The sequence below is a fragment of the Hemitrygon akajei genome, unplaced genomic scaffold (assembly GCF_048418815.1).
Source record: "Hemitrygon akajei unplaced genomic scaffold, sHemAka1.3 Scf000034, whole genome shotgun sequence".
Lineage (NCBI taxonomy): Eukaryota > Metazoa > Chordata > Chondrichthyes > Myliobatiformes > Dasyatidae > Hemitrygon > Hemitrygon akajei.
Genome location: NW_027331920.1, coordinates 9,130,836 through 9,157,073, shown reverse-complemented (window position 1 = coordinate 9,157,073; position 26,238 = coordinate 9,130,836). Strand labels below are relative to the sequence as shown.

The following is a 26,238-nucleotide window of genomic DNA, read 5'->3' as shown; positions in this document are numbered from 1 at the left end:
TACAGTGCACACAGTATACTGAGTCACAAATCCCGAGGTACAAACAAAGTCAGCGTCAAAGTTCAGGTAGAGTTCAAAACATCCAGAGAAATCCAAACACCAGAATCGGGAAACAGGCAGAGTCGCTATTCAGACGGATAGGGTACAGATACGAATACTGGAAACGCTCAGGAAAATTCACTGACACAATCTGGCAACAAACCGGTGAAAGCACCGGACTGAAATACACTGAGCAATAAAGAGAGCGGCAGGTGATAGGTGGAGCACAATGAGACACAGGTGGCAGCAAGACAGGTAATAATGAGAAACAGATGAGAGACGGAGTACTCAGTAACACAGGGGCCCGAGTAGAGCAGGAGCGGGGACAGGAACACATGGCAATGCAAAACTACAGACTGACAGCTGGAGGAAACACACAAAAAGACAGAGTTCAACAGGAGGTGCTGACTGTACCCCCGCCCCCGCCACTCACACACTCCGGACGCCTCCTGGCGTCACGGCAGGGAGAGCTGCGTGCTGGCGATGGAAGTCCCTGATGAGAGAGGCCTCCGGGATGTAACGGGCGGCGACCCAGCACCTCTCCTCAGGTCCGTAGCCCTCCCAGTCCCCATGGTACTTGAGGCCACGCCCCCCGCGACGACCGTCCAGCAGTCGACGCACCGCGAACACCTCTGACCCATCGATGAGCAGTGAGGGAGGGGATGTGTTGGGGACACAGGAGTGGCTCATTTTAAGCTTTATGCGGGACACATGGAAGTTGAGATGAATGCGGCGGAGAGCGGAGGGAAGATTGAGACGGAAAAGGGCTGATGACTTTATCACACAAACACCCATGTCAGGATGTTGTTCATCGACTATTGCTCAGCATAATGCTGATTGAGCTGTTGCAGAATTCGGGCTCTGTTCCTGCTGCCAGGGGAAAACCTAGTTTGAAACGGGGCCCAGAGTAGACCCTATGATCTGTGCTGTTATTAAGAGAGAGAGAGGGAGGCGTCCAGCTCAATGAGAGAGAGAGAGAGAGAGAGAGAGAGAGAGAGAGAGAGAGAGAGAGAGAGAGAGAGAGAGAGAGAGAGAGAGAGAGAGAGAGAGAGAGAGAGAGAGAGAGAGAGAGAGAGAGAGAGAATCGGCTCGAAAGATTGATCTGATAGTTTCTCTGCCAGCTTGTTTACCTTTTCCCCGAGGTCACTTACCTGCTCGTTAAAGTTCCTGCAGGAAGTGGAGTGCAGAGCAGGTTGATTGACAGCTGGTGTCCAAAATGGAGAGGTAAAAGCCAGGTCCGCTGTTACACAGACAGACACACCTTGAGACACACACAGCGCGGACACTGAACGAGCTTTGTTGCACCCACACGAAGGTGGGTTTTTTAAGGATCGATTCTGGGAAATCGATCGGTGGCTCACAGTGTGGAAAAGGTCCGACCGTCTGGGAATTATTTGTGTGTTGACCCTCGTCTGGGTGATAATTCTCCCACTGAAGAAACGCTGTACGTATCATGGTCATAGCCGGTGACCACAACAGGACTTCGGAAGACAACGGGAAGATTGACGGCAACAGCTCACTTCTCACCTCTCTCTCTCTCCAACGTTACTCAACTAACTACATCGACCTGAACTGAACTCTCTTCATCATATCGTAAGACTGGACTCATTTACCCCTAGGTTTGAAAGAGCCTAGTTTTGTTCCTATTTCCACAGATATATATCTATATATCGTTGCTATCCTGTTTGATATATTTGCATTTATAGTACGGTATTGCTTAGTTACTAATAAAAACTATTAGTTAATAGCAATACCAGACTACAGAGTGTTTTCCATTTCTGCTGGTTCTTTAACCCGGTCACGGGGTGCGTGACACTCCGTCTGCAATTGGATCCTTGACTTTATAACCGGAAGACCACAACCTGTGCGGATTGGTTATAACATCTCCTCCTCGCGGACAATCAACACTGGCGCACCTCAGGGGTGTCTGCTTAGCCCAGTGCTCTACTCTCTATATGCCCATGACTGTGTGGTTTCTCACAGCTCAAATACCATCTATAAATTTGCTGATGATACAACCATTGTTGGTGGAATCTCAGGCGGTGATGAGAGGGCGGACAGGAGTGAGATATGCTAACTAGAGGAGAGGTGTCGCAGTAACAACCTTGCACTCAACGTCAGTGCGATGAAAGACTGATTGTAACCTTCGGAGCGGTAATATGAAGGGACACATACCGATCCCCATAGAGGGATCAGAGGTGGGTGTCAAGATCTCTGAGGATCTAACCTGGTCCAACATATCGATACAGTTATAAAGAAGGCAATACAGCAGCTATACTTCATCAGGAATTTGACGAGATTTTGTAGATCAAAAAATAACTTCTATAGATGTACCATGGAGAGCATGCCAACAGGCTGCATCACTGTCTGGTCTGGGGGGTGGGGGAGTCTTATTAAGGATGATCTTTGGGGGTACTTGGAGACGGATGATAAAATAAGTCAAAGTGAGCATGGATTCTGTCAAAGGAATCTTCCCTGATGAACCTGTTCGAATTCTTTGAGGAAGTAACAAGCTGTGTGGATAAAGGAGAGGCAGAGGTTGTCACTGACTTGGATTTTCAGAAGTCATTTGATGAGGTGCCGCACATCAGACTACGTAACAAGATGAAATCCAGTGGCGTTACGGGAAAGATACTGACGTGGACAGCGGAATGGCTGACAGGCAGGAGGCAGCGTGTGAATGAAATTCAATGGCGTTACGGGAAAGATACTGACATGGACAGCGGAATGGCTGACAGGCAGGAGACAGCGTCTGTGAATTAAAGGGGCCTTTTCTGGTTGGTTTCCAGAGACTTCCAGAATCCGCTCTCACCCAGATATGTTGAGGGAAAGTAAATTAAAAATATTGGGCTTTTACCCACTGTGTTGTAAATTTATTCAGCAGATCATTCTTGATTCAAAAATCTTTTTGAAACTGACTGATTAAGTTATACAACCAAATTAACCGAATTACCGTGAAAATTTACAATTTCAACTGTGATTTAGCAAATTGCATAGTATAAATGTATAATAATGCAATATTTCAATTTTCCTTGTCATACACATTTGCTAAAAACTACCAAAAATGAAACAAAAATGATTTTGTTTTTTTCCCCTCGCTGAATTGACAACATTGACTGGGAAATGGTTTAGGAAGGCTGCCTAAACTTTTTTGAGTCGGGAATGAGCGCACGAAATACAGATACATTACTGACAAAAAATGCTGTCACCCGGAGCCAGGAATTTTCTTTTTCGGTGACGTCATATGCAGTACTAAACACTTTTCACAACCTACCTTAAAGTATAATATATACAAACACATATACTTTAAAGTTACTAGGCAAAAAAAAAGTCCTAGCAAGACACGCTGATCTTCGGAGAATGAAGGACGGCGGTAATGGATGCGAAAACACTTGATTGAATACGTTGACCCAGTGCAGTCTGATTCGTGACTGACTCTGAAGTGAAGCTGTGTGGGCGGAGCTTAAGCAATGAATGTACCAGGTGCGCCGAATTCAAACGGTGTGTTGGAAAGATATTATAAATAGGAGGGTAACTATTGACTCCAATGAAGGTTGATGTTTCGGTATTTCATCGTTTCAGTTACCAAGGCCCCCATGAACCCTCGGGGCTCCCCTTCTCACAGTTCTCAGTCGGTGGCCCGCTTCAAATGTGCCACTGCCCCCAAGGAAGCCATATGACACCCGTTGAGAATCGCTGATGTACACCATTTATAGGTGCCTTTGAGCTAGATATTCACGATCAGCTGACTGCGGGGAACTCTCATTGGATAACTCTCAAATCTCAGAGAGGAGGAATTTCAAACATGGCGGTCTTGGGAATGACCAGGACCTACTGTAACGATACCACTGTGGTCAGTGTGAAGGCTCCAGAGGCAACATTATCATCATGGTCAACGGTGTGCGTGGAATAGTAATGACTTCGGCAGCTTGGCGGCAGTGACATCATCATCTCAGTTCAGTGAGCTGAGATCCAGAGAAGCAATGACGACATCAGAGTGGTCAGTCACGTGCTTTGAAAGTACAGACCATTTTGCATATTGAATACAAGAGCCCGTAACCGTTCTGACGTTCCCGCCTCACACTCAATGTGTCTGTTCGTGTCCGCTGTCTTGCAGTTCCAATCCAGGAAGTGGTTCTCCAGGAGGTCAGAGAGAAGAGTCTGAGTGTGACTAGTGGAGATTTTGGGCAGATTCATCAAGTCTGTGTTTCACATCCTTCCCCTTCTGCAGAGAAATCTTCGTAGGAATATTTACTCCTATCAGAGCAACAAATAAAATTATTACAAAACCTTTAATGCCCTATTAACATTAACAATGTAAGTATTAAATATGTCCTATTTTCATTTTATACCGACATGTGGTGTATCCCGTATTTCTGCATGCGCTGAACTACAACGGGTTAACTACATCTATTTCTGACTGTAATTAATCTGATTTGTGATGCGCAATAATTCTATTTGTTGTGTACAGCCTGCTTGGAACAACATCAACCTGAACGTTTATTTGCAGCATTATTCACAATGTTGTTGAGTGTTTAACTACGTTATGCGTATGTTTACCTCCATGCGCGATGTTTTAACAATTATATTTATTTATTCTGTTCTTGGCGGTTTGCGAGATCAGAAAAAGAAGCAGCTGTGTAAAGCTGTAAGTGATGGAGACTCGATATTTTTATGTTCCCCAGTGTGTTTCATTATCCGCATCATTGAACACAAGCTGCACCTCTTTTCATATTGTAGGTTCTTTTTCCACTCCTCCACGGACAATGTCCGGAATTATTTCTGTGTCGGTAGACCTAATAGAATAGACGTGAGGCGCTCCCTCCCACCACTAGCCTGCAGGTTACACCTGAGCATGCTGTAGCCCCTGCTTACTGATGTACCCTGGATATGGTGGGAGAGTCACAGACTGACTGTGTTGCCTGTCTATGCCCGGGTTCGGGTCGCCTTATCTGCCCTGTAGAGGAACTTGCAGTGGGAGGTGCATGTGGGCACCGACAACATAGGTAGAACGAGGAAAGAGGATCTTTGCATTACCACCTGAGCGACATTAAATAGGGTCCGGTAGATTAGAGAGTTAAATACCAGTTAATGAAGGTTATTATAGATTACAGGGAGACCCTGATCATTTGGGGAAGAGGGACACAGAGTGACAAATGGATTACAATACAGATATGCACTTTCTGATGAGGCTGATGAGAGCTGGACTGTGCACATCTCTACTTACATCATTCTACAGGGACACCGTCGGCTACACCAAGCCTCAGTGTGTCCCTCAGCATGTACTGCCGCAGCCTAAAATGTGGTACTAGGAGACAGGGGGAAAAGGGCTAGTTTGATGTTTCACGGGATATTAACACAAAGCACTTTAACGGCGGTATGCAAAATTATGAAGGGTTTAGATAGGGTGAATGAATGCGTTGTATTGTGAGAAACGTGTTTGATCTTACAGCTATTGCAGGGAGATGGTTGCAGGCTGACCGGGAGAGGGACCTCAGTGTTCCAGCACTGTCCGAAGCCCGGATGCAAATGGAGTAGAGTTGGACATCCTAACTCCAGCAATCCAGTCCGGCAAAAACCCGGAGCCACAGAAGCTCCAAAGTCTTCATCTCTGAGAAAGGATGTATCCACCACGAAGACTGGCTGCACCTGGGGACAGCGTGAAAGATTGGCACAGCACAGAGAACTCGGGGCAGTGGTCTGTGCCCCAGTGGGCATGATGTGCGAAACTGACCACCGTCTGACTGAGAGACATAGAGCAACAGATTCCTGTTTAATCTCTGCCCTCTCACAATCCGGTGCCCTGTAGTTGCGGATTTCACATCCCTGTTTCTCTATGTAGTGTCTCTATGCATCCACACTATCTGCGAACTTCCTTGTTTCATACACCTCTATAATATTGACCCTCATTCCCCCACATTCCAAGGAAAACGATCCTAAACTGTTCATAACTCAGTCATTTGTGACCCAACAATGACCTTGTAAACTTCCCCTTCCTTATTTCCAGCTTAATGACATCTTTCCTGAGACAGTGTGACCAAAACTAAACACGATATTTCAATGGAAACTCACATCTTATACAACTGCAACATAACACCCCGACCTCTGTGCATTGACTGATGAAGGCCAGTGTCCAAATGTTTCATCATTAACTTGCCAGTCATTGAGTGAAAGGCAACTTACTTTTGATTAACATGAAAAGAGTTTGTCTGGCTGTTCGGAAGGAACCTATAGATGAGGTTGGATTTTCAGAATGCATTTAACAAGGTGCCACTTGAAAGGCTGGTGCACAACACCAGAAATCACAAGTCGAGTTCACAAGAATAGAAGACTGGTTTTTACATAGAAGACAGAAACTCAGTTAACAGGTTTGTTTCAGGATTGGAGCATTAACCACTGGAATATCCACGGATCAAATCCACCCTCAATTACATACTATCAATATTAAAATTTTAGTGGAGTGGGCGGAGGCTGGGTTGGTAATGGGTTTTCTAAGGGAGCAGGGGTAAGTTGAGGGCCGTCAATTATTCACAATCGATATAAATTACCCGGACGAGGGGACAGAGTGTGAGGTGTCCAAGGGTGTCTGTCAATGACATAGGATGTGGTGGGGGTAATGTTGTCATTGGACATTTGGTCTCTGCCACAGGATATAGAGACGCTGGATAAAAGAGAGAATACTTGGAAAATGGAGTTTCATGGGCTAAACAGCGATGGCGTGTTCAGTGATGGAAAGAATCAAAACGCAGACTATTATTTATATGGAGAGAAACAGCACATGATTCAAGTACAGAGAGGTCCAGGTGTTCTCTTGTACAAGTTACACACAAACAGCAGACAGGTGCATAGAACGGTTGATGGACATTTATTTCTGTGTGATTGTTGCAGAGAGACGGAGAAGTGTTGTTACAGTGTCAGCCAAGTACACAGCGATGGAGTTTGTTGTGGACATACCAGGATAGGCCAGGACATACACAATGTCATCTGAAGTGTTAGTGAACAGAGAGATCTTGGGATACAGGTACATAGTTCCCGAAAAGTCACAACACAGGTTGTCATGGTTGTGAAGTAGGTGAACAGCATGCCTCCCTTTGGCAGCAGAGGAGTTGCATTACAGTTGCACAAAATATTAATTAAATCACAGCTGCAGTAACCTGTGCAATTCTGGTCAGCAAAATAAGGAAGAAGTGATTAAGCTGGAAAGTTGAAGAAAAGATTCACAGAAATGTTGCCTGGACTGGGGTCTTGTGTTACAGGTAAAGATCAGACACTCTGGGGCTGCTTTCGCTGGTGTGAAGGAAGCTGAGGGGGGACCTGACCGAAGTTTAAAAAACTATGCAGTTGTAGATAAGCGAAACAATCAGAGTCATTTTGCCAGGGTGGAAATGTCAAATTCAGGAAGGCTGCATTTACAGTGACAGGGTGATCATTTAAAGATGGTGAACAGGGCAAGTAGTAGATCGGTTTTATTTACAGAGTGGTGTGGCCCGGTATGGGCTGCCATGGGGAGTGATGGAAGCAGATATGATAGTGACATTGAAGGGAGAGAAGAGATTCCGTTTAATGTGGCATTGTGTTCAGCACAGACATGGTGTGAAGAAGGCATTCATCAGTTAGAATTTGGAGTATAGGAGATGGGACTTCATGTTGTGACAGTACAGGTCATTGGTGAGACCACAATGTATTGTGGGCAGTTCTGGTGGCTCATTTATAGGATGAAAGTCACTGAGCTGGGAAAGGGCAGAATGTTTTGAAAGGGGAAAGATCAAAAGGACACTCGGGCAACTTCTTCCACACAGAGAGTGGTGTGTGTATGGTACGAGCTGCAAGAAAACGCTGCAGAGGAGACACAATCACAATGTTTAGCAGACATTCGGGCAGGTGAATGGATCGGAGAGGTTGAGAGGGATATGGACCAAACACACGTTAAATGGAACTCTGGGATACACACCGTGGTCAGTGTAGCCGCGTTTTTGTCCTGTGCATTTCGATAGCTGAGTGGAAGATGGACAGCACTAGAGATTCGTCACTCCAGGAGTAGATAGTTCACATGTGACTAGGGTGTAAGTAAAATATGTGAAGAGGAATGTGCAAAAAACGTTTCTCCCCACGTCCTTTAAATAATTCTCGCCTCAGCACAAATCAACTCCATCCAGTATTAGATGGTCTTTGTTGTGAAAACGACTGCAGCCATTCACTTTATCAGCCATGTCTGTCAGGAGTTTATACACTTCTATACGCTCAACACTCAGCTTTCTACATTCCGGGAGCACAGACCGAGGCTTTCCAGTCTCTCCTTGTAACTCAGTCCCAGTCGCTCCTTGTGAATCTTTACTGCACCCTCGCCAGCTGAATCACATCCTTTCTGTTGCTGACTGATGAAGGATTCATGCCAGAGGATTTCTTCACCACCCTGTGTACACTGTCACCAGTTTTAGAGACCCACGACTCATGGACCATTTATCTAAATAAATAAATGAAGAAGTATAATGTTTTGGTGTTAGTAATTCAATTGACTGCCCTTTATCTAGTTTTCGGACTTAGGTGAAAATCTGATCACATTTAGATCATATTTATGCAGAAATAGAGAACATGCTACAGAATTCACAAATTTCTCTCACATCTGTATCTGTGTTGTGAGGCATTTGTCACTCTGGCCCTCTTCCCTATCTGATCAGGATCTCTATGCGAATATTATTCACGATCAACAACATGTCCGAACTTACTGATGAAGTCTTTTGCATTTGCATGCAAATACATTGTTAAAATAATGAACAACTAGACTCACAGCTCTGCCCTCTGGAGCACATCAGTAATCCGCAGCCTGCATTCTCAGAAACAGTTTTATTAACCTATGTTAATAAGATTTTGTAAATCTACAAAAACCTCTGTAGATCCATCAACTACAACTTCCTGCAAACAAAGCCACGCTGACACCTGCTGATCAGACACTGTCCATCCAAATACAGGTGATTCCTGTCCCCCAGAATCCCCTCCAGTAGCGTCCGAACTACTGAAGTCAGGCTGACTGACCTGCAGTTCCCAGGCTTGTCCCTGACAGCTCTTTAAACAGTAAAACAACATTATCCACTCTTCAGTCACTGGGGCAACCTTCAGTGGACATCAACAATCTTCTCTCTCCTTCCACAAAGCAGTGGGTCAGGCCTGAGGGTTCATCCACCTTAATGCAGTGTAGGCTGCTCATAACTGCTCACTGGTAATATGAATGTCCTCCAAAGCAATTCCACGAGTTTGCATTATCCATTGAGCAACCATGATATTGTACTCAGTAAACACAAAGTAGAAATCATTGATTGATTCACGATCCCACTCATTCCCTGTGGCTCAAGACATGGAGACCCTGCTGTTCTCTATGGGGCCTCTCTCCCCCAAGCCACACTGTTACTCCTAACATAGCTACAGAACCTCTTGGTATTTTCCTGACCTACCTGATCAATCACATAACATTGGCTTGTCCTCCTGGTTTCTCTCTTAAGAGTATTCTTAATAACTGTTATTCTCATCAGGTGATTTGCCCGATTCTGACCTCCTACACCCAGTGTATGCTTCCTTTATTTCTTGACCGGAGCATTTATATCTCTCATTGGCCAAGATTCCCTCAACTTGCCAGGTTATCCTTCACTCTAACAGGAACATGCTTCTTCTGGACAGCTGCAATCACACTCATATAAAAGAAACTCCCACTTGCCATCTGTTCATTTTCTGTCATACAGATTCTCTCACTCCACCTCTACTAGATCCAGTCAAATCCACTAAAATTCACCTTTTCTCCTGAATAGATCCCTAAACTCTGAACTTGACCATAGATTCCCATTACTATCTTCAAACCAATAGAAAGAATGAAGAAGGTATTAAAAAAATACAAGGGTAAGACGTGGGAACACGAAACAATCCTCACAGAGGAATCGGAATAGGAGAGAGTGAGCAGTTTCAAGTTCCTGGGAGTTAGGATCTCTGAGGATCTATCCTTGTCCCGAAATAACAATGTAACTGTAAAGAAGACAAGACAGCCGCTATATTCCATTAGAGTTTGAAAAGATGTGATTTCTCAATGTGCTGTGCAAAATGCCCACCAGCCGCAGCCCTGAAGACCTTCGCGCCATGCTGCGTCATCTTATGAGAGACGGCGCGCCACACGATCAAATTTATCTGTGCCTGCTCATGCCTTTTCTGTGCCCAATGCGAGGTCTGCACACTGGATAAAAACTTCCTTCACTGTGCTATCAGAATTGGGATCAGCCTTCCAGATGCCGTGATTGGAAACATCTCCGACGATGGGGTCCAAGCCTTCAAGAGTTGAGTGCACAAACACCGATCATCTCTGGGAGGGAAGTCACATGCTTCGGGATTTGTTTTTCTTTCCAAGTGCTCCTGCCACGTTTTGTCTCCCTGCAACCTTGTCCTTCAATCTCTTCGAATTATTGAGGACAGAATGTGTATAAACGTCTCTATCCAGTAGACCTCATCATGATCATCATGACTCCAGTATTTCTACTATTCTTTAATGTTTCCTAATTGTACACAGGATTTTTTTGTACTTTATCACTGAGCAGCAGTGAACCATCTGATTGGCCTACCAGAGTTCTCTTTGAGAACTAGTAACGGAAGTCGCTCAAAAACCTCTCTCAATGTACTGTGAAGAGTATTCTAACAGGCTGATTCAGTCTTTGGTGGGGATGGGGGCGATTACTGCGCAGGACCAAAATCAGCTTCCAGATGTTGTAAAATTAGTCAGATACATCTTGGGCCCGAGCCTCGGTAGCATCCAAGACATCGTCAAGTAGTGGTGCATCAGAATAATGAAGGACTTCCATCACCCAGAACATGCTCTCTTCTCATTGTTAAAGGCAAGAAAGAAATACAGAAGCCTGAAGGCGCACACTCCGTGATTCAGGAACAGCTTCTTTCCCTCTGCCATCCGATTTCTAAATGGGCATTGGATCAATGAACACTATCTGACTTTTATAATATATATATTTTTTTGTATTTGCAGCATATTTCATCATTTAAGTGTACATATATACTTACTGTTATTGTTTTACTTGTTTTGTTTTTCCCTTTCTATGTTTTCATGTATTGATTGAAACTGCTGCTGGTAAGTTAACAAATCAGAATCAGGTTTATTACCGCTGGCATGTGTCGTGGAATTTGTTAGCTTAGCAGCAGCAGTTCACTGCGATACGTAGTATGGAAGGAGAAAACAAAATAAAATAATAATAACAATTATAGTGTCCAAGGTTTCAATGCCCGTTCAGGAATCGGATTGCAGAGGGTAAGAAGCCGTTCCTGAATCGATGAATGTTTGCCTTTAAGCTTCTGTACCTCTTACCTAATGGTGACAGTTTCCAAATTTCACAACACATACAGGTGATTAAAAAAAAACCCGGTTCTGATTCTGATACAAGTGATTCTTGATCAGCTTGTTGAGTAGGCTGAGGAATGGCAAATGGTGTTCAGTCCAGATGAGTGAGGTGTGGCAATTTGTGAAGTCATGTCAGAGAAGGACTTTGTGATCTCAGCACTGTCTGTCACAGAAACATTCCTCCCCTCCATTGACTCCAGCTGCATTTCTAGCTGCCCCTGGAAAGCAGTTAACAGAAACAAAGACCCTTTCCACCCCGTCATTCTGTCTTCTTACACATTCCATTGGGCAGCAGACATAAAGGAGTGAGAACACACAGCACCAGGATCAAGGACTTTAAAAAAGTATTCATACCCACTTTCGAAGTTTTCATGCTTTATCGTTTTAAAACATTAATCCACAGTGGTTTAATTTGGCTTTTTGACACTGAATAACAGAAAGACGATTTCGTGTCAAAATGAAAGTGATGTCTAAAAAGTGATATTCATCCCTTGAATATGACAAACCAAATAGTCACTGGTGCAGTCAATTTGTTTTAGAATTCATATAATTAGTTAAATGGAAATCACCGTGTGCAGTCTGGATGCTTCAAATTAACTGTCGTAAAAATGCCAATTGCTGTTGCGTCAGTGTCTTATGTTCTCTTCCATTTTTATACTCCATGAGCACCTCATTTGTTCCGGCCTGCTTATACCTGCAGTGAACCTCCTTTTATATCTTCACCAGGGCCTCAACATCTAAAAGGACCGAAGATGCCTACATCTTTCAACTTTACCTTTTATTCAGTCAGACATATATAAGAATTTTACTCCCAAAGTTATACTTTTGGAAGCTACCTACTTCCCAAGTTCACATTTGCCAGAAAACAGCCTGTCGTAATCCACACTTGACAGATAACTTCTGATTCCATTACAATTGACCTTTCTCCGAGTTAGAATCTCACACCGCACACCAGACCTAACTTTATGCGTATTTACCGTGAAACAAATGACCTTGTGGTCACTAGATGGAAAGTGTTCTCGACACAAACTTTTGCCACTGCCCTCTCTCATTCTCTAATCGCAGATCAAGTCTCGCACTCTCTCCAGTTGCAGTTATTTCCATGTTCATAACAACATTGAATCTAACTCAGTTCTTCAATGGCCTGCCAAATGTCAGTCAAAGAAATATTTCGGAATGCCACCGAATAATTGGTCTCTGGATTTGTCCATCTATTCCCTATCACGCACAGTGACCTCACAGTCTGACGATTCTGGCTACAAACCCATCAAATGCGTCATCCAAGTCACTGAGAAAGAGGTTAAAAAGAAATGGTCCCAGCACAGTCACTTCTTGAAAATCACGAGTTACTGGAAGTCAGCCAGAAAGGTTTTACTTTGTTCCCAGTCTCTGTGATAGATAGCAGCTGACAGATGTGTGTAAGGGAACATTTTGGGACCTGCACAGAAGGGATGATTTGCACCTGAACTGCAAGGGAACTAATATCCCACTATAACACCAACTTATGTTTCTTGCGATCTACGATCTCTCTGCAAGTTTGTTCCTCTAGATAGATAGATAGATAGATAGATAGACAGATAGATAGATACTTTATTCATCCCCATGGGGAAATTCAACCTTTTTTCCAATGTCCCATACACTTGTTGTAGCAAAAACTAATTACATACAATACTTATCTCAGTAATAATATGATATGCATCTAAATCACTAACTCAAAAAACCATTAATAATAGCTTTAAAAAAGTTCTTAAGTCCTGGCAGTTGAATTGTAAAGCCTAATGGCATTGGGGAGTATTGACCTCTTCATCCTGTCTGAGGAGCATTGCATCGATAATAACCTGTCGCTGAAACTGCTTCTCTGTCTCTGGATGGTGCTATGTAGATGATGTTCAGGGTTTTCCATAATTGACCGTAGCCTACTCAGCGCCCTTCGCTCAGCTACCGATGTTAAACTCTCCAGTACTTTGCCCACGACAGAGCCCGCCTTCCTTACCAGCTTATTAAGACGTGAGGCGTCCCTCTTCTTAATGCTTCCTCCCCAACACGCCACCACAAAGAAGAGGGCGCTCTCAACAACTGACCTATAGAACATCTTCAGCATCTCACTGCAGACATTGAATGACGCCAACCTTCAAAGGAAGTACAGTCGACTCTGTGCCTTCCTGCACAAGGCATCTGTGTTGGCAGTCCAGTCTAGCTTCTCGTCTAACTGTACTCCAGATACTTGTAGGTCTTAACCTGCTCCACACATTCTCCATTAATGATCAATTAATGAAGGCCAATGTGCCAAAGGCTCTCTTCATGACCCTGCCCTGAACTATGGAACTGTATTCCCGGATCCCTCGGCATTCCGCAGACCACAATCCCCGACCAGTCACTGTCTGAGTCCGACCCTGTTGTTCCCGGCCAAGCGCAACACCTCACATCGGTCCTCATTACATTCCAGCTGCAAAACCGTCAGCCCATTTATCCAGCTGCTGAACTCATCTCCAAGTTTTGATAATCTGCTTCACTGCCACTCATGCTCTGTATCCAGGTGTCAGCTGCAAATCCAGTTTACCATATTCCCATTGAAATCCAAAGTTACGTGGAGCTGAGGAGGACGATGGCGCCTAACGGCGACTCCTTGTTTGCAACATCGGAAAGAGCTCTAGTTCTATTTTAATATCTCTATTTTTCCCTTTCATATTTCTTTTGAAGACCTCGACCTGGAATTACAAACTTTGCGGGAATGGGACCCGTTCTGGGAGTCTGACGACTGGCCGTTATTCGATATACCAAGGACGAGGGCTAAAACACTAGCGCGCCTTCAGTATTCCGGGATTTCGTGGCTCTGGAGGCGGGTGGAGTCGAGGTCGGTGCCGTTGCAGGAAATCGGTGCGTCGTGGGAAACGGAAGATCGAAAGCAGCGAGCTGGCTGCTGGCCATGTGCCCGGAGACCCGTGGGAGGGAGCGGGGGGGGGGGGGGGAGAGACAGAGAGAGACAGAGAGAGAGAGAGAGAGAGAGAGAGAGAGAAGAGAGAGAGAGAGAGAGAGAGAGAGACAGAGAGAGAGAGAGAGAGAGAGAGAGAGAGAGAGAGGGGGGGGAGAGGCTGTGGTATGTTGAATTACCGGGTGAACGTGTAGTCTTTGGGGTTCTGCAAGTCCGTGTACCTATTGACGCTTTGCTGCACGTTTCAGTGCTCGGTGGAGGGCGCCGATACTTTCTTTAACTGGTGGGTGGTGGGGGAGGAGATGGTTGCTTTGCTACTGCTTATGCGTGGGTGGGGTGAATTGGGGGGAGTTTGGGGAGCTAGCATTTAACTGTCATTCATTCATTGGGACTCTCCTTGCTTTTCGTGGATAGTTGCGAAGAGAAGAATTTCAGGATGTATATTGTTTACATTTGTCTTACATTAACTAAACATTTGAAACATTTGATACCTTTGAAATACTTCTATATCCTGTCCCTTAAAATGTCTGACAATAAGTTAACCGCTGGTGTCAGGCTCATCCGCCTCTATTTTCCCGGCTTATCGTCAGAGCCTTTCACCATTCGATCGGTTTCAATCGGGTCACCCCTCATTCTTCTGAATCCCAATGAATGCAGACCGAAAGCCATCGAACCTGGAATCATGTTCGTGACCCTCGTTGAACCCTCTCCAGTTTCAGCACATTCTTCTGAAGATAAGTGGTCTGAACCTGTTCACGATACTCCGTTTGAGGCCACACCAGCACTTTATAAAGCCGCTATATTACATCCTTGCTCTTGCATTGTAGCTACCTTCAAATAAATGCTAATATCGCATTTTCTTTCCTCATCACACACTCGAACTCTAAAATAACCTTGAGGGAATCCTGCACAACGAGTCCCAGTTCTCTATGCTTGTCCGTGTTTTGCATTTTCTCTCCACTTAGAAAGTACTCAACCCTTTCATTTCCTCTACAAGTGTGAATGACCATTCACTTCCTGGCACTGCGTTCCATCTGCCACTTCTTTGTCCATTTTCCTCATCTGTCAGTCTTTCTGCAGCCTCGCTCCGTCCTTAAAACTATCTGTCGCTCCACCCATCTCCGTATTGTCTGCAAACGCTGCAAGAATGCCATCAATTAGATCATCCAAATCATTGACATATAACGTGAAAGAATTATCACAACACAGTCGTCTGTCGAACAACACTTCTCACTGGCAGCCAGCCGGAAAACGCCCCTCTCTTCCCATCCTTCGTCGCCCGCTAGTCAGCTACTGCTGGAATTATTTTTGTTGTATTTTATTCCCTCTCTGATGCTGGCTTCGACTTCTCTTGTCAGCCACGGTTGTAACTCTGTGCTATTCTTTGCCAGAGACGTCATTCGGTATAGTTAAGGCAAAGGTTGATAAATTCTTGTTCAGTCAGGGCAGGAAGGGCGACGGTGAGAGGGCAGGAGATGGGGGCTGAAAGGGAGAATGGAACAGCCACGATGAAAACGCGGATTTCATGGGTCAAATTTCCCGATTCTGCTCCAGAATCCTATGGTCTTGTGAAGGCTGAACAGCGAGATGCTGTGGTCCATATAGGTACCAATGCCATCGGTAGGAAGAGGGTCAATATTCCTCAAAGTGAGTTCAGGGAGATGTGTGCAAAGTTAAATGGTGGGTATTACAGGGCTGTGTCCTTAGGATTACTACCCATGCCACAGTACCAGTGAAATCAGAAGTATGAAGATTATACAGTTTAACGTGTGGCGATGGAGCTGGTGCAGACGGGAGAGCTTCAGATTTTTGGATCATTGTGCTGTCTTTTAAAGTGCATCTCCATACACGTCCTGGCACTGTATTCCATCTGCCATTTCTTTCCTCTTTTTACTCAGGTGGCTGAGTCCCATTGCAACCTCTCTGCTTCCTCAAAGCTATCTGCCCCTTCACCGACCTTCATATCGTCCGCAAACCCTACGACAAAGCTATCTGCCCCTTCACCGACCTTCATATCGCCGGCAAACCCTGCGACAGCTACCTGTCCCTTCACAGACCTTCATATCGTCCACAAACCCTGCGACAAAACTACCTGTCCCTTCACCGACCTTCATATCGTCCGCAAACCCTGCGACTAAGCTACCTGCCCCTTCACCGACCTTCATATCATCCGCAAACCCTGCGACAAAGCTACCTGCTCCTTCGTCGATATTCATATCGTCCGCAAACCCTGCGACAGCTACCTGCCCCTTCACAGACCTTCATATCGTCCACAAACCCTGCGACAAAGCTAACAGCCCTTCACCGACCTTCATATTGTCCGAAGACCCTGCGACAAAGCTACCTGCTCCATACACGAACCTTCATATCGTCCCCAAACCCTGCGACAAAGCTAACAGCCCTTCACCGACCTTCATATTGTCCGAAGACCCTGCGACAAAGCTACCTGCCGCCCCTTCACCGACCTTCATACCGACCGCAAACCCTGCGACAAAGCTACCTGCCCCTTCACCGACCTTCATTTCGTCTGCAAACCCTGCGACAAAGCTACCTGCCCCTTCACCGACCTTCATATCGTCTGCAAACCCTGCGACAAAGCTACCTGCACCTTCACCGACCTTCATATCGTCCGCAAACCCTGCGACAAAGCTACCTGCCCCTTCACCGACCTTCATATCGTTCGCAAATCCTGCGACAAAGCCATCATCCAATTCACTGACATATAATGTAACAGTGATCGGTCCCAACACAGACGTCTGTGGTACAACGTCAGTCACGGCAGCTAAACGAGAAAAGGCTTCCTTACTTCAGACACTTTGCATTCTGCTAGTCAGACGATGCTGGAATCTTCCCTGTTTGTTAAGCAGCCTCACGTCCGGCACCTTGTCACCCTCGGGATCTGAACCAAGTAGCTGAGAGATTGCGGAGGCGTTAATAATGATCTTTCCAGAATCGGTAGGTTCTGGCGAAGTACCAGATGACTCGAAAATTGCAAATGTTACTCTGCTATTTAAGAAGGGTGGAAGGCGGCAGAAATGAAAATATAGACCCGTTAGCCTGACATCAGTGTTTACAAACTTGTTGGGAACGATTGTTAGGGGTAAGATCATGAAGTACCTGGAGACACACGACGAGATAGACCAAAGGCAGCATGGGTTCCTGAAAGGAAAATCCAGCCTGATAAAGACCTACTACAACTTTTGAGGTAATTACAAGCTCATAGACAAAAGAGATGAAGTAGAAATGGTGTATTTAGAAATTCCAAGCAAGATAGGAAATGCAGGGAAGTTAATAGCGCAGGTGGAACACTGGCTGATCGGCAGAAAACAGAGAGTGGAAATATGGGGTCCCATTCTGTCTGGCTGTCAGTGGAAATTCGCAGGTGTCGCTTTTGGGAATGTTGCATTTTGTGATGTACTGTACTGTACATGAACTCCTGGAAGTATGATATTGTAGCCATTAGAGAAACTTGGGTGCAGAGGGGCAGTACTGGTCGTTCCATATTTCGAGTTTCCATTGCATTAGACGCGACAGATCGCGGGGGATTAAAGCAAGAGGGGTGGTACTGCTATTCAGGAAAAATATTACAGCTGTGCTCAGTCAGGCCAGACTGGAAACATCGTCTAATGATGCGATTTGCGTGGAACTGATGTATAAAGAAGAGCTATGACCGCTTTCATGGGGCTGTATTACAGAGAACTCAACACCGCGACGGACAGGAGGAGGAGTATAGGAAACTGATACAGGACTTTGTGATATGGTGCAACTCAAACTACCTGCGTCTCAATATCACCAAGACCAAAGAGATGGTGGTGGACTTTAGGAGATCTAGGCCTCATATGGAGCCAGTGATCATTAATGGAGAATGTGTGGAGCAGGTTAAGACCTACAAGTATCTGGGAGTACAGTTAGACGAGATGCTAGACTGGACTGCCAACACAGTTGCCTTGTGCAGGAAGGCACAGAGTCGACTGTACTTCCTTAGAAGGTTGGCGTCATTCAATGTCTGCAGTGAGATGCTGAAGATGTTCTATAGGTCAGTTGTTGAGAGCGCCCTCTTCTTTGTGGTGGCGTGTTGGGGAGGAAGCATTAAGAAGAGGGACGCCTCACGTCTTAATAAGCTGGTAAGGAAGGCGGGCTCTGTCGTGGGAAAAGTACTGGAGAGTTTAACATCGGTAGCTGAGCGAAGGGCGCTGAGTAGATAGATACTTTATTCATCCCCATGGGGAAATTCAACATTTTTTTCCAATGTCCCTATACACTTGTTGTAGCAAAAACTCATTACATACAATACTTAACTCAGTAATAATATGATATGCATCTAAATCACTAACTCAAAAAAGCATTAATAATAGCTTTAAAAAAAGTTCTTAAGTCCTGGCAGTTGAATTGTAAAGCCTAATGGCATTGGGGAGTATTGACCTCTTCATCCTGTCTGATGAGCATTGCATCGACAGTAACCTGTCACTGAAACTGCTTCTCTGTCTCTGGATGGTGCTATGTAGAGGATGTTCAGGGTTTTCCATAATTGACCGTAGCCTACTCAGCGCCCTTCGCTCAGCTACCGATGTTAAACTCTCCAGTACTTTGCCCACGACAGAGCCCGCCCCCCTTACCAGCTTATTAAGACGTGAGGCGTCCTTCTTCTTAATGCTTCCTCCCCAACACGCCACCACAAAGAAGAGGGCGCTCTCAACAACTGACCTATAGAACATCTTCAGCATCTCACTGCAGACATTGAATGACGCCAACCTTCTAAGGAAGTACAGTCGACTCTGTGCCTTCCTGCACAAGGCATCTGTGTTGGCAGTCCAGTCTAGCTTCTCATCTAACTGTACTCCCAGATACTTGTAGGTCTTTACCTGCTCCACACATTCTCCATTAATGATCACTGGCTCCATATGAGGCCTAGATCTCCTAAAGTCCACCACCATCTCCTTGATGTCGGCATATTTCGGGGTTTGCCAGTGAATCTAGTGGAGCGGACGGGTTTGGCGGAGCATCCAGCTTTGCGGATGTGCTCAGCTTCAGGGGTATGTCAGCGAATGTGTGAGTGCACAAGGATTCCGTGGTGTCGGAGGCTTTGGGGTGGACACTGATTTGAAGATTCAATATGGGTTTTCTGGTGAGCACAGATTTCTGGGTGCAGACTGATTTGCACAGAGTTGGTTGTGTTGGCGGATCTGGGGGTGAACACTAACCTGGGTGAGCCGGGACATCTGGAGGGGTGTCGAATCTCGAGGTTTTTCCGTTTATCCATCCTTTAATAATAAATGCAATATCAACGTTGACCTTTGTTCTTGCTATGTTTTAAATGGAGACGAACTTTTTGTGGACTGTTTGAAACGATTCTTGCTCTGTGATAATTTAATGTGCATGTGGGGGTGCCTCCTGATGTGGAGCTGCGACAGGTCTCAAAGTTATTCCATTTGGACCTACATTACTAATAAATGCAATTTGAATTATGCTCTCTGTTCTTGTTTCTTTTATTGTTCAGGCAGTCATTTTTGTGAAGTGTTGGAACTGTGCAGTTTGCGGAGACAGATGAGAAGGGACTAAACCAAGGGGGATAAAGTGAGTTGCAGTGTATAGCCCGGCAGGGTCAGGCAGAGACAGTCAGTCTATCCACACACACACACACACACACACACACACACACACACACACACACACACACACACACACACACACACACACACACACACACACACACACACACACACACACACACGTGGAGTCGTCGAGGCACTGTCACAAGCATTTTGCAGCAATCTTTTTGGTGATTGCTCATCATACGACGTGTCTTGGGCATCTGAAATCTGGCGGAGCCCATCCCTCTCCAGGCGTTTTGGGAGCCGGCTGGATTGGAACTCGGGAGCCCGGCGCTGATGCCACTACGTCACCAGCCGGTGTAGTGTTCGTGATTCAATACATTTTCACAAGCTACAATGGCATAATATACTTCAATATTTTGTGTCTGATTAATGGTTACTTTGAAGTGCATATTTACACTGGAAGCACATTTAATTGATAAGATAACTCGAACGGTTCAGTCACCTGCGTTGGGACAAATTAGCTCCCAATGGTCTTCATAATAATTGAACAGTTTAATCGCCATTTGTCACCGCGGGAATTTCACCTGTCTGATGTAATCGATTTGTAAATAATTTAAAAGCTTTATTTTTAAATCTGTTGAAATCTGTCCCTGTGGAGTCACTGAATTGTATTAAAAACCCGAGGCATGTGCTGCCTCAGCATTTCATTCCGAGAGATCGCGTATAACACAGGGGGGCCACATCACTGGACAGAGAAAATGTCTGCATTGCTGGATATGTACATGAGAGTGCAGAAAGTAATGTTCGTGTTCATTGCCGTTGTTGGCGTTCCCGGTGAGTGAGCAGAGGGATTCATGTTTGCAATTTCTGATTGTTACCGGTGTGATCCTATTCATGATCATTTTACAATCTTCCAACTTGATGGTCATTGGACAAATATCCGTCAGAGATATCGATCCTGTCAATTCCACTTTCCGATTTTTCATTTTCAATGACAAAGGGAACTAAACCTCTGCCTTTCCTCTAACTCACGGGTTCGACTCAAAAGCTGTTCTTGCCTTTAATGATACCTTGTCCAGATTTGTCCCAGTGCTGAGGACAGGTAGCTCTCCGAGAAGGTGTGACTGGGGGGGGGGGGGGTGTTCACTGTCAGGTTCACTGTTTCTGAGTTATTGATCAAAGAGAGCCCATGGTGCTGTGTTCCGCGTCTCCCTGTGGAGTCTGTCACAATAGTATCCCGTTGCCTTTCGGTCAATAATTTGGTCTGATCACCCGATCCGGTGTCCAGGGATCTGCTCACGAGTATTATCGAATTGATCTGCGGTGTAGAATTAATCCGTTCACTGAGCCACTCATTCCCTGTTTGTTAATACTGTTTCCAGTGTTTTCAGTGTGTTTCTCCCCTCTGTATCTCATCTTGGAAACATCAGATGCTGATTTTCCAGAGTCCTGGTCAGTCACGGTTAAGTCAGTGAAACCGGCCCCATCAGCGACTGGAATCGGGATCGGCAGCGATCGTTGTTGCTCATTCAGCTCGTTTATATCGCCGACGATTGCCCACACATTGCTTTATCTCCACACTGAAGAAAACAGTTCAGAGATAGTGTGACCCGTCTGGTGCTAGATTAGCAGCCGTTCACAGACATATTTAGCTGCAACTCGATCCGGTGTTAATTCCCGGAGAATGTGTCAAGTGTCTGTTTCTCTCCCTCTCTCTCTCTCTCTCTCTCTCTCTCTCTCTCTCTCTCTCTCTCTCTCTCTCTCTCTCTCTCTCTCTCTCTCTCTCTCTCTCTCTCTCTCTCTCTCTCTCTCTCTCTCCAGTGAATGTAGTGGCGATTGTGATCCTGTCTCGGGGAAAGTGCGGCCTTTTTACCTGCACCACTCGCTACCTGGTGGCCATGGCAGCGGCGGATCTACTGACCATTGCCACCAAGGTCATTTTGATTCGACTCAGAATGTGTTACTTCCGGTGGATTTTTCTGAGCGTCACCCCTGTGTGCAGAGTTATCGATGTACTGAGCTACACAGCCACACACTGTTCTGTCTGGTTCACCGTCACTTTCACCTTTGACCGGTTTGTCGCCATTTGCTGCCGAAAGCTGAAAACAAAATATTGTACCGGGAAAACTGCGGTTGTGGTTCTAACAACAACCGGCGTACTGTCCTGTCTGAGAAACGTTCCCCGATACTTCATACGGGAACCCTGGATGATCATCGACAATGTACCGTGGTTCTGTATATACAGGGACAATGTTTTCACTGACCCTGGTTGGGTGGGATATGACTGGTTCGATACGGTTTTAACTCCGTTCCTCCCTTTCGCTGGGATCCTGCTGCTCAACGCTCTGACAGTCAGACACATTTTAGTGGCCAGTCGGGTCCGTAAGGGGCTGAAGGGTCAGAGCAAGGGGGAGAACCACAGTGACCCGGAGATGGAGAGCAGGAGGAGGTCTGTGGTTTTACTCTTCACCCTCTCCGGCAGCTTCATCCTCCTGTGGATGACACATTTTGTAAATGTCATATATTATCAGGTCTCAGGAAAAGGAATCAAATTCAATGATTCTGAATTGATCTTTCACTACGTCGGGGTTTTACTGAGGAATTTCAGCTGCTGCACGAACACATTTATTTACGCGGTGACTCAGTCGAAATTCAGGGAGCAGGTGATGAGCGCGGTGAAATATCCGGTCACCCCAGTGGTTCAGTTCATTAATAAAGCCGCGTCCTGAGCACAAGCCAAAGGCGGTTGCAGTGAGGGTTCCAGCTCCTCACATTCACCCCCTGATCACCCAGGTGTTATTCCCGGCAGGTTGTCGCGTCGACCGGCAGCTCCGGGACATTAGGATAGTATGTGTTTTGTGAGGGGCAAGGCACCGTCCTGGAGACTTAGTACCGCATTGGACCTGCCAGATGGCAGTCAAATACATACAGCGGAACGCTGTCCAGCCATTGGTCTGTGCATATCTCCATCTGTTCCTTTTGCGGCCCATCAACCTTACAGCCCATAAAACGGCGGGGATCTTGTCGAATGCTGGTTGTCTAATACAATGTCAATTACACTACTCTCCGCCCTCCCCTTGAATGATTTGCTAATATAATTCGAAATGGGGCGGGTTTTGGTTAAAAGGCGTTTAACAGATCAAATTAAAGTCGGATTCCCGCCACTAACTGGACTGGAGTGTGGTGCAGAGAATTAGAAAATAAAAACTTCACTGCTTCACTGCTTCTTTTTTGAATAAAATTCTCTCCCTTCTTGTTTTACTCCGTTCCCCCGTTAAGCTAACAGTTACGCATTCTGCAGTGGTGTTTCCTTTATGCTCATTATCCCAACAGTCTTGCTATAATTCTCAATCCCACCAACCCCTTAGCTTCTGATTTGCCGGGTGGAAGCTCTTTATCCAACGCTGGAATTGTATCAGCTTTTGTAACTCAATCTCTCCGTGCAGGTTGAGACCCATAAGAAGACCCATAAAACTCATAAGAAGTGGGCCAATGAGTTTCTAACAGTAAATCTGACCGACCGCTAGAATACATTGTTTTAAGAATCATCAAAACCGAAAAGGCATGTGAATAAATTAGAGATTTACACGGACAAATTTCCTCCACCCAGTGTAAACTTAAATTAATGATGGCAACAAATTCTTCTCTATGTACTAATATAATGGTTCGTAAGTAGTTTCTTTGTCGTTACCTGTAATTAAGGCACAGAAACAGCCAGAGGAACGTCTCAGTTGTTATCTTTTGATTTTTCAGCAACAGTTAATATATCATAATAGTTTTCCAAAATATACTGATGAACCAACAGACTCTCGGACATTGCAGAATTCTTAGACTTATTAAACTGTGACCTAAAATCAGCTAGTCGGATGCAGAACAAGATGGGGTTTCAGAGAACGTGACATTGGGGAATATTGCATAATCCCACATTCCCATCTTCCCAGCGCGGTAAGATCCCAGCCACCTAAACTTGAAAACGCTCTTCGTGTGATGTTGCCAACCGTCCTCGAACACAACTTCAACAGGATGGTAATTTATTTGTCCCGTCTGATGAATCCAGTTTGTTAATATCAACTGCAATCTCTTCAATTATACTTGGCTCATTTCAGCCAGTAAAGCTGAAACAGGGGACCACCTTATTGCGCCAGAACACTTCCGAACACTTTAAAATTGAAGATGACGCTGATCTAAAAGTCACACAGCCATAATCAAGATAGATAGATAGATAGATAGATAGATACTTTATTCATCCCCATGGGGAAATTCAACCTTTTTTCCAATGTCCCATATACTTGTTGTAGCAAAAACTAATTACATACAATACTTAACTCAGTAATAATATGATATGCATCTAAATCACTAACTCAAAAAGCATTAATAATAGCTTTAAAAAAAAGTTCTTAAGTCCTGGCAGTTGAATTGTAAAGCCTAATGGCATTGGGGAGTATTGACCGCTTCATCCTGTCTGGGGAGCATTGCATCGATAGTAACCTGTCGCTGAAACTGCTTCTCTGTCTCTGGATGGTGCTATGTAGAGGATGTTCAGGGTTTTCCATAATTGACCGTAGCCTACTCAGCGCCCTTTGCTCAGCTACCGATGTTAAACTCTCCAGTACTTTGCCCACGACAGAGCCCGCATTCCTTACCAGCTTATTAAGACGTGAGGCGTCCCTCTTCTTAATGCTTCCTCCCCAACATGCCACCACAAAGAAGAGGGCGCTCTCAACAACTGACCTATAGAACATCTTCAGCATCTCACTGCAGACATTGAATGACGCCAACCTTCTAAGGAAGTACAGTCGATTCTGTGCCTTCCTGCACAAGGCATCTGTGTTGGCAGTCCAGTCTAGCTTCTCGTCTAACTGTACTCCCAGATACCTGTAGGTCTTAACCTGCTCCACACATTCTCCATTAATGATCACTGGCTCGATATGGTGCCTAGATCTCCTAAAGTCCACCACCATCTCCTTGGTCTTGGTGATATTGAGACGCAGGTAGTTTGAGTTGCACCATATCACAAAGTCCTGTATCAGTTTCCTATACTCCACCTCCTGTCCATTCCTGACACACCCCACTATGGCCGTGTCATCAGCGAACTTCTGCACATGGCAGGACTCCGAGTTTTATTGGAAGTCTGATGTGTACAGGGTGAACAGGACCGGAGAGAGTACGGTTCCCTGCGGCGCTCCTGTGCTGCTGACCACCGTGTCAGACCTACAGTCTCCCAACCGCACATACTGAGGTCTATCTGACAATTGTCAAGCAATTAAATAAACGAACATGGTCCACAATGTAGCTCCCCAGAATACCCATATAGATAATTGAGAATATTTAATGTTATTATTTTCTGATATGACGCTTCCATGCCAGCTGATTATCCATCCACATGCCTGGAAATCTTACCGCTGTCACGTCTTGAAGAGTTTGACCATATCATTTCAAATCAACTGCATGCCTATTAATCACATTTATAAAACACAGAACTTGTTCATGAGCTACTGAAAGCTTAAATTCTCATATATTTGCCGACTGTTCAAAATTATTAGCTGCTAATTGGATCCATTATACAGTATAATTGTAATTTATGCCTCTACGCCATAAAGCTCCATCATCTGCATATAGTGATTTACACACCTCAGTGCCTGTCTCGGAGAGAATATCATTTACCATAACATTAGATAATAAAGGGTTACAAATACGGCGTTGTGGGTTCCCACCCGTACCAGCACCAACCGTCCAAATATTAAACTCAGACAAAGTCTCTCAGTCTCCTGCTCAATCCTCATTTCCATAAAGACATAAGACACGGAAGCAGAGTCAGGCCATCCGGCCCATCGAGTCTGCTCCACCATTCACTCATGGTTGATCCTTTCTTTCCGTCCTCCTCAACCCCCGCTACCGGCCTTCTCCCCTGAACCTTTGATGCCATGCCCAATAAAGAAACTATCAATGTCTGCCTAAATGCACCCAACGCCGTGGGCTCTGCAGCTGCATGTGGCAAGAAATTCCACAAATTCACCACCCTTTGTCTGAAAGAATTTCTCCACATCTCTGTTTTGAAAAGGCGCCCCTCTCTCCTGAGGCTATGCCTTCTTTTCCTAAACTGTCCCACCATGGGAAACATCCTTTCTATAATTCAATCCAAAATCCTTCCGGACTCCGCCTCCCGCTACGGGACATGTAAGACTTAATTGCTTATTGTCCGTCTTTAATCTCTCCCTTTTCCGATTCAAACTTCGAAATTTTAACTTTATTCAGTCGAATTTGTATCACAATAGTTATAATTATGGCTACTTCGAAGAGCACCAGACGAAATCCCGACCCCTCTAACG

The 26,238-nt window shown here is 45.2% G+C and overlaps 1 protein-coding gene across 1 annotated transcript in view; it reads right to left on the bottom strand.

Moving 5' to 3' along the window:
- The window catches only part of LOC140719984 (uncharacterized), a 94,162-nt gene that overhangs the window by 15,565 nt on the left and 52,359 nt on the right, over positions 1 to 26,238 (bottom strand). Inside the window, exons 6-7 of the mRNA XM_073034897.1 lie at positions 1,191 to 1,243; positions 473 to 735 (exon numbers count right to left, since the gene is read on the bottom strand). Coding sequence (XP_072890998.1) covers positions 473 to 735; positions 1,191 to 1,243 — 316 coding nt within the window. The remainder of the gene's footprint in view (positions 1 to 472; positions 736 to 1,190; positions 1,244 to 26,238) is intronic.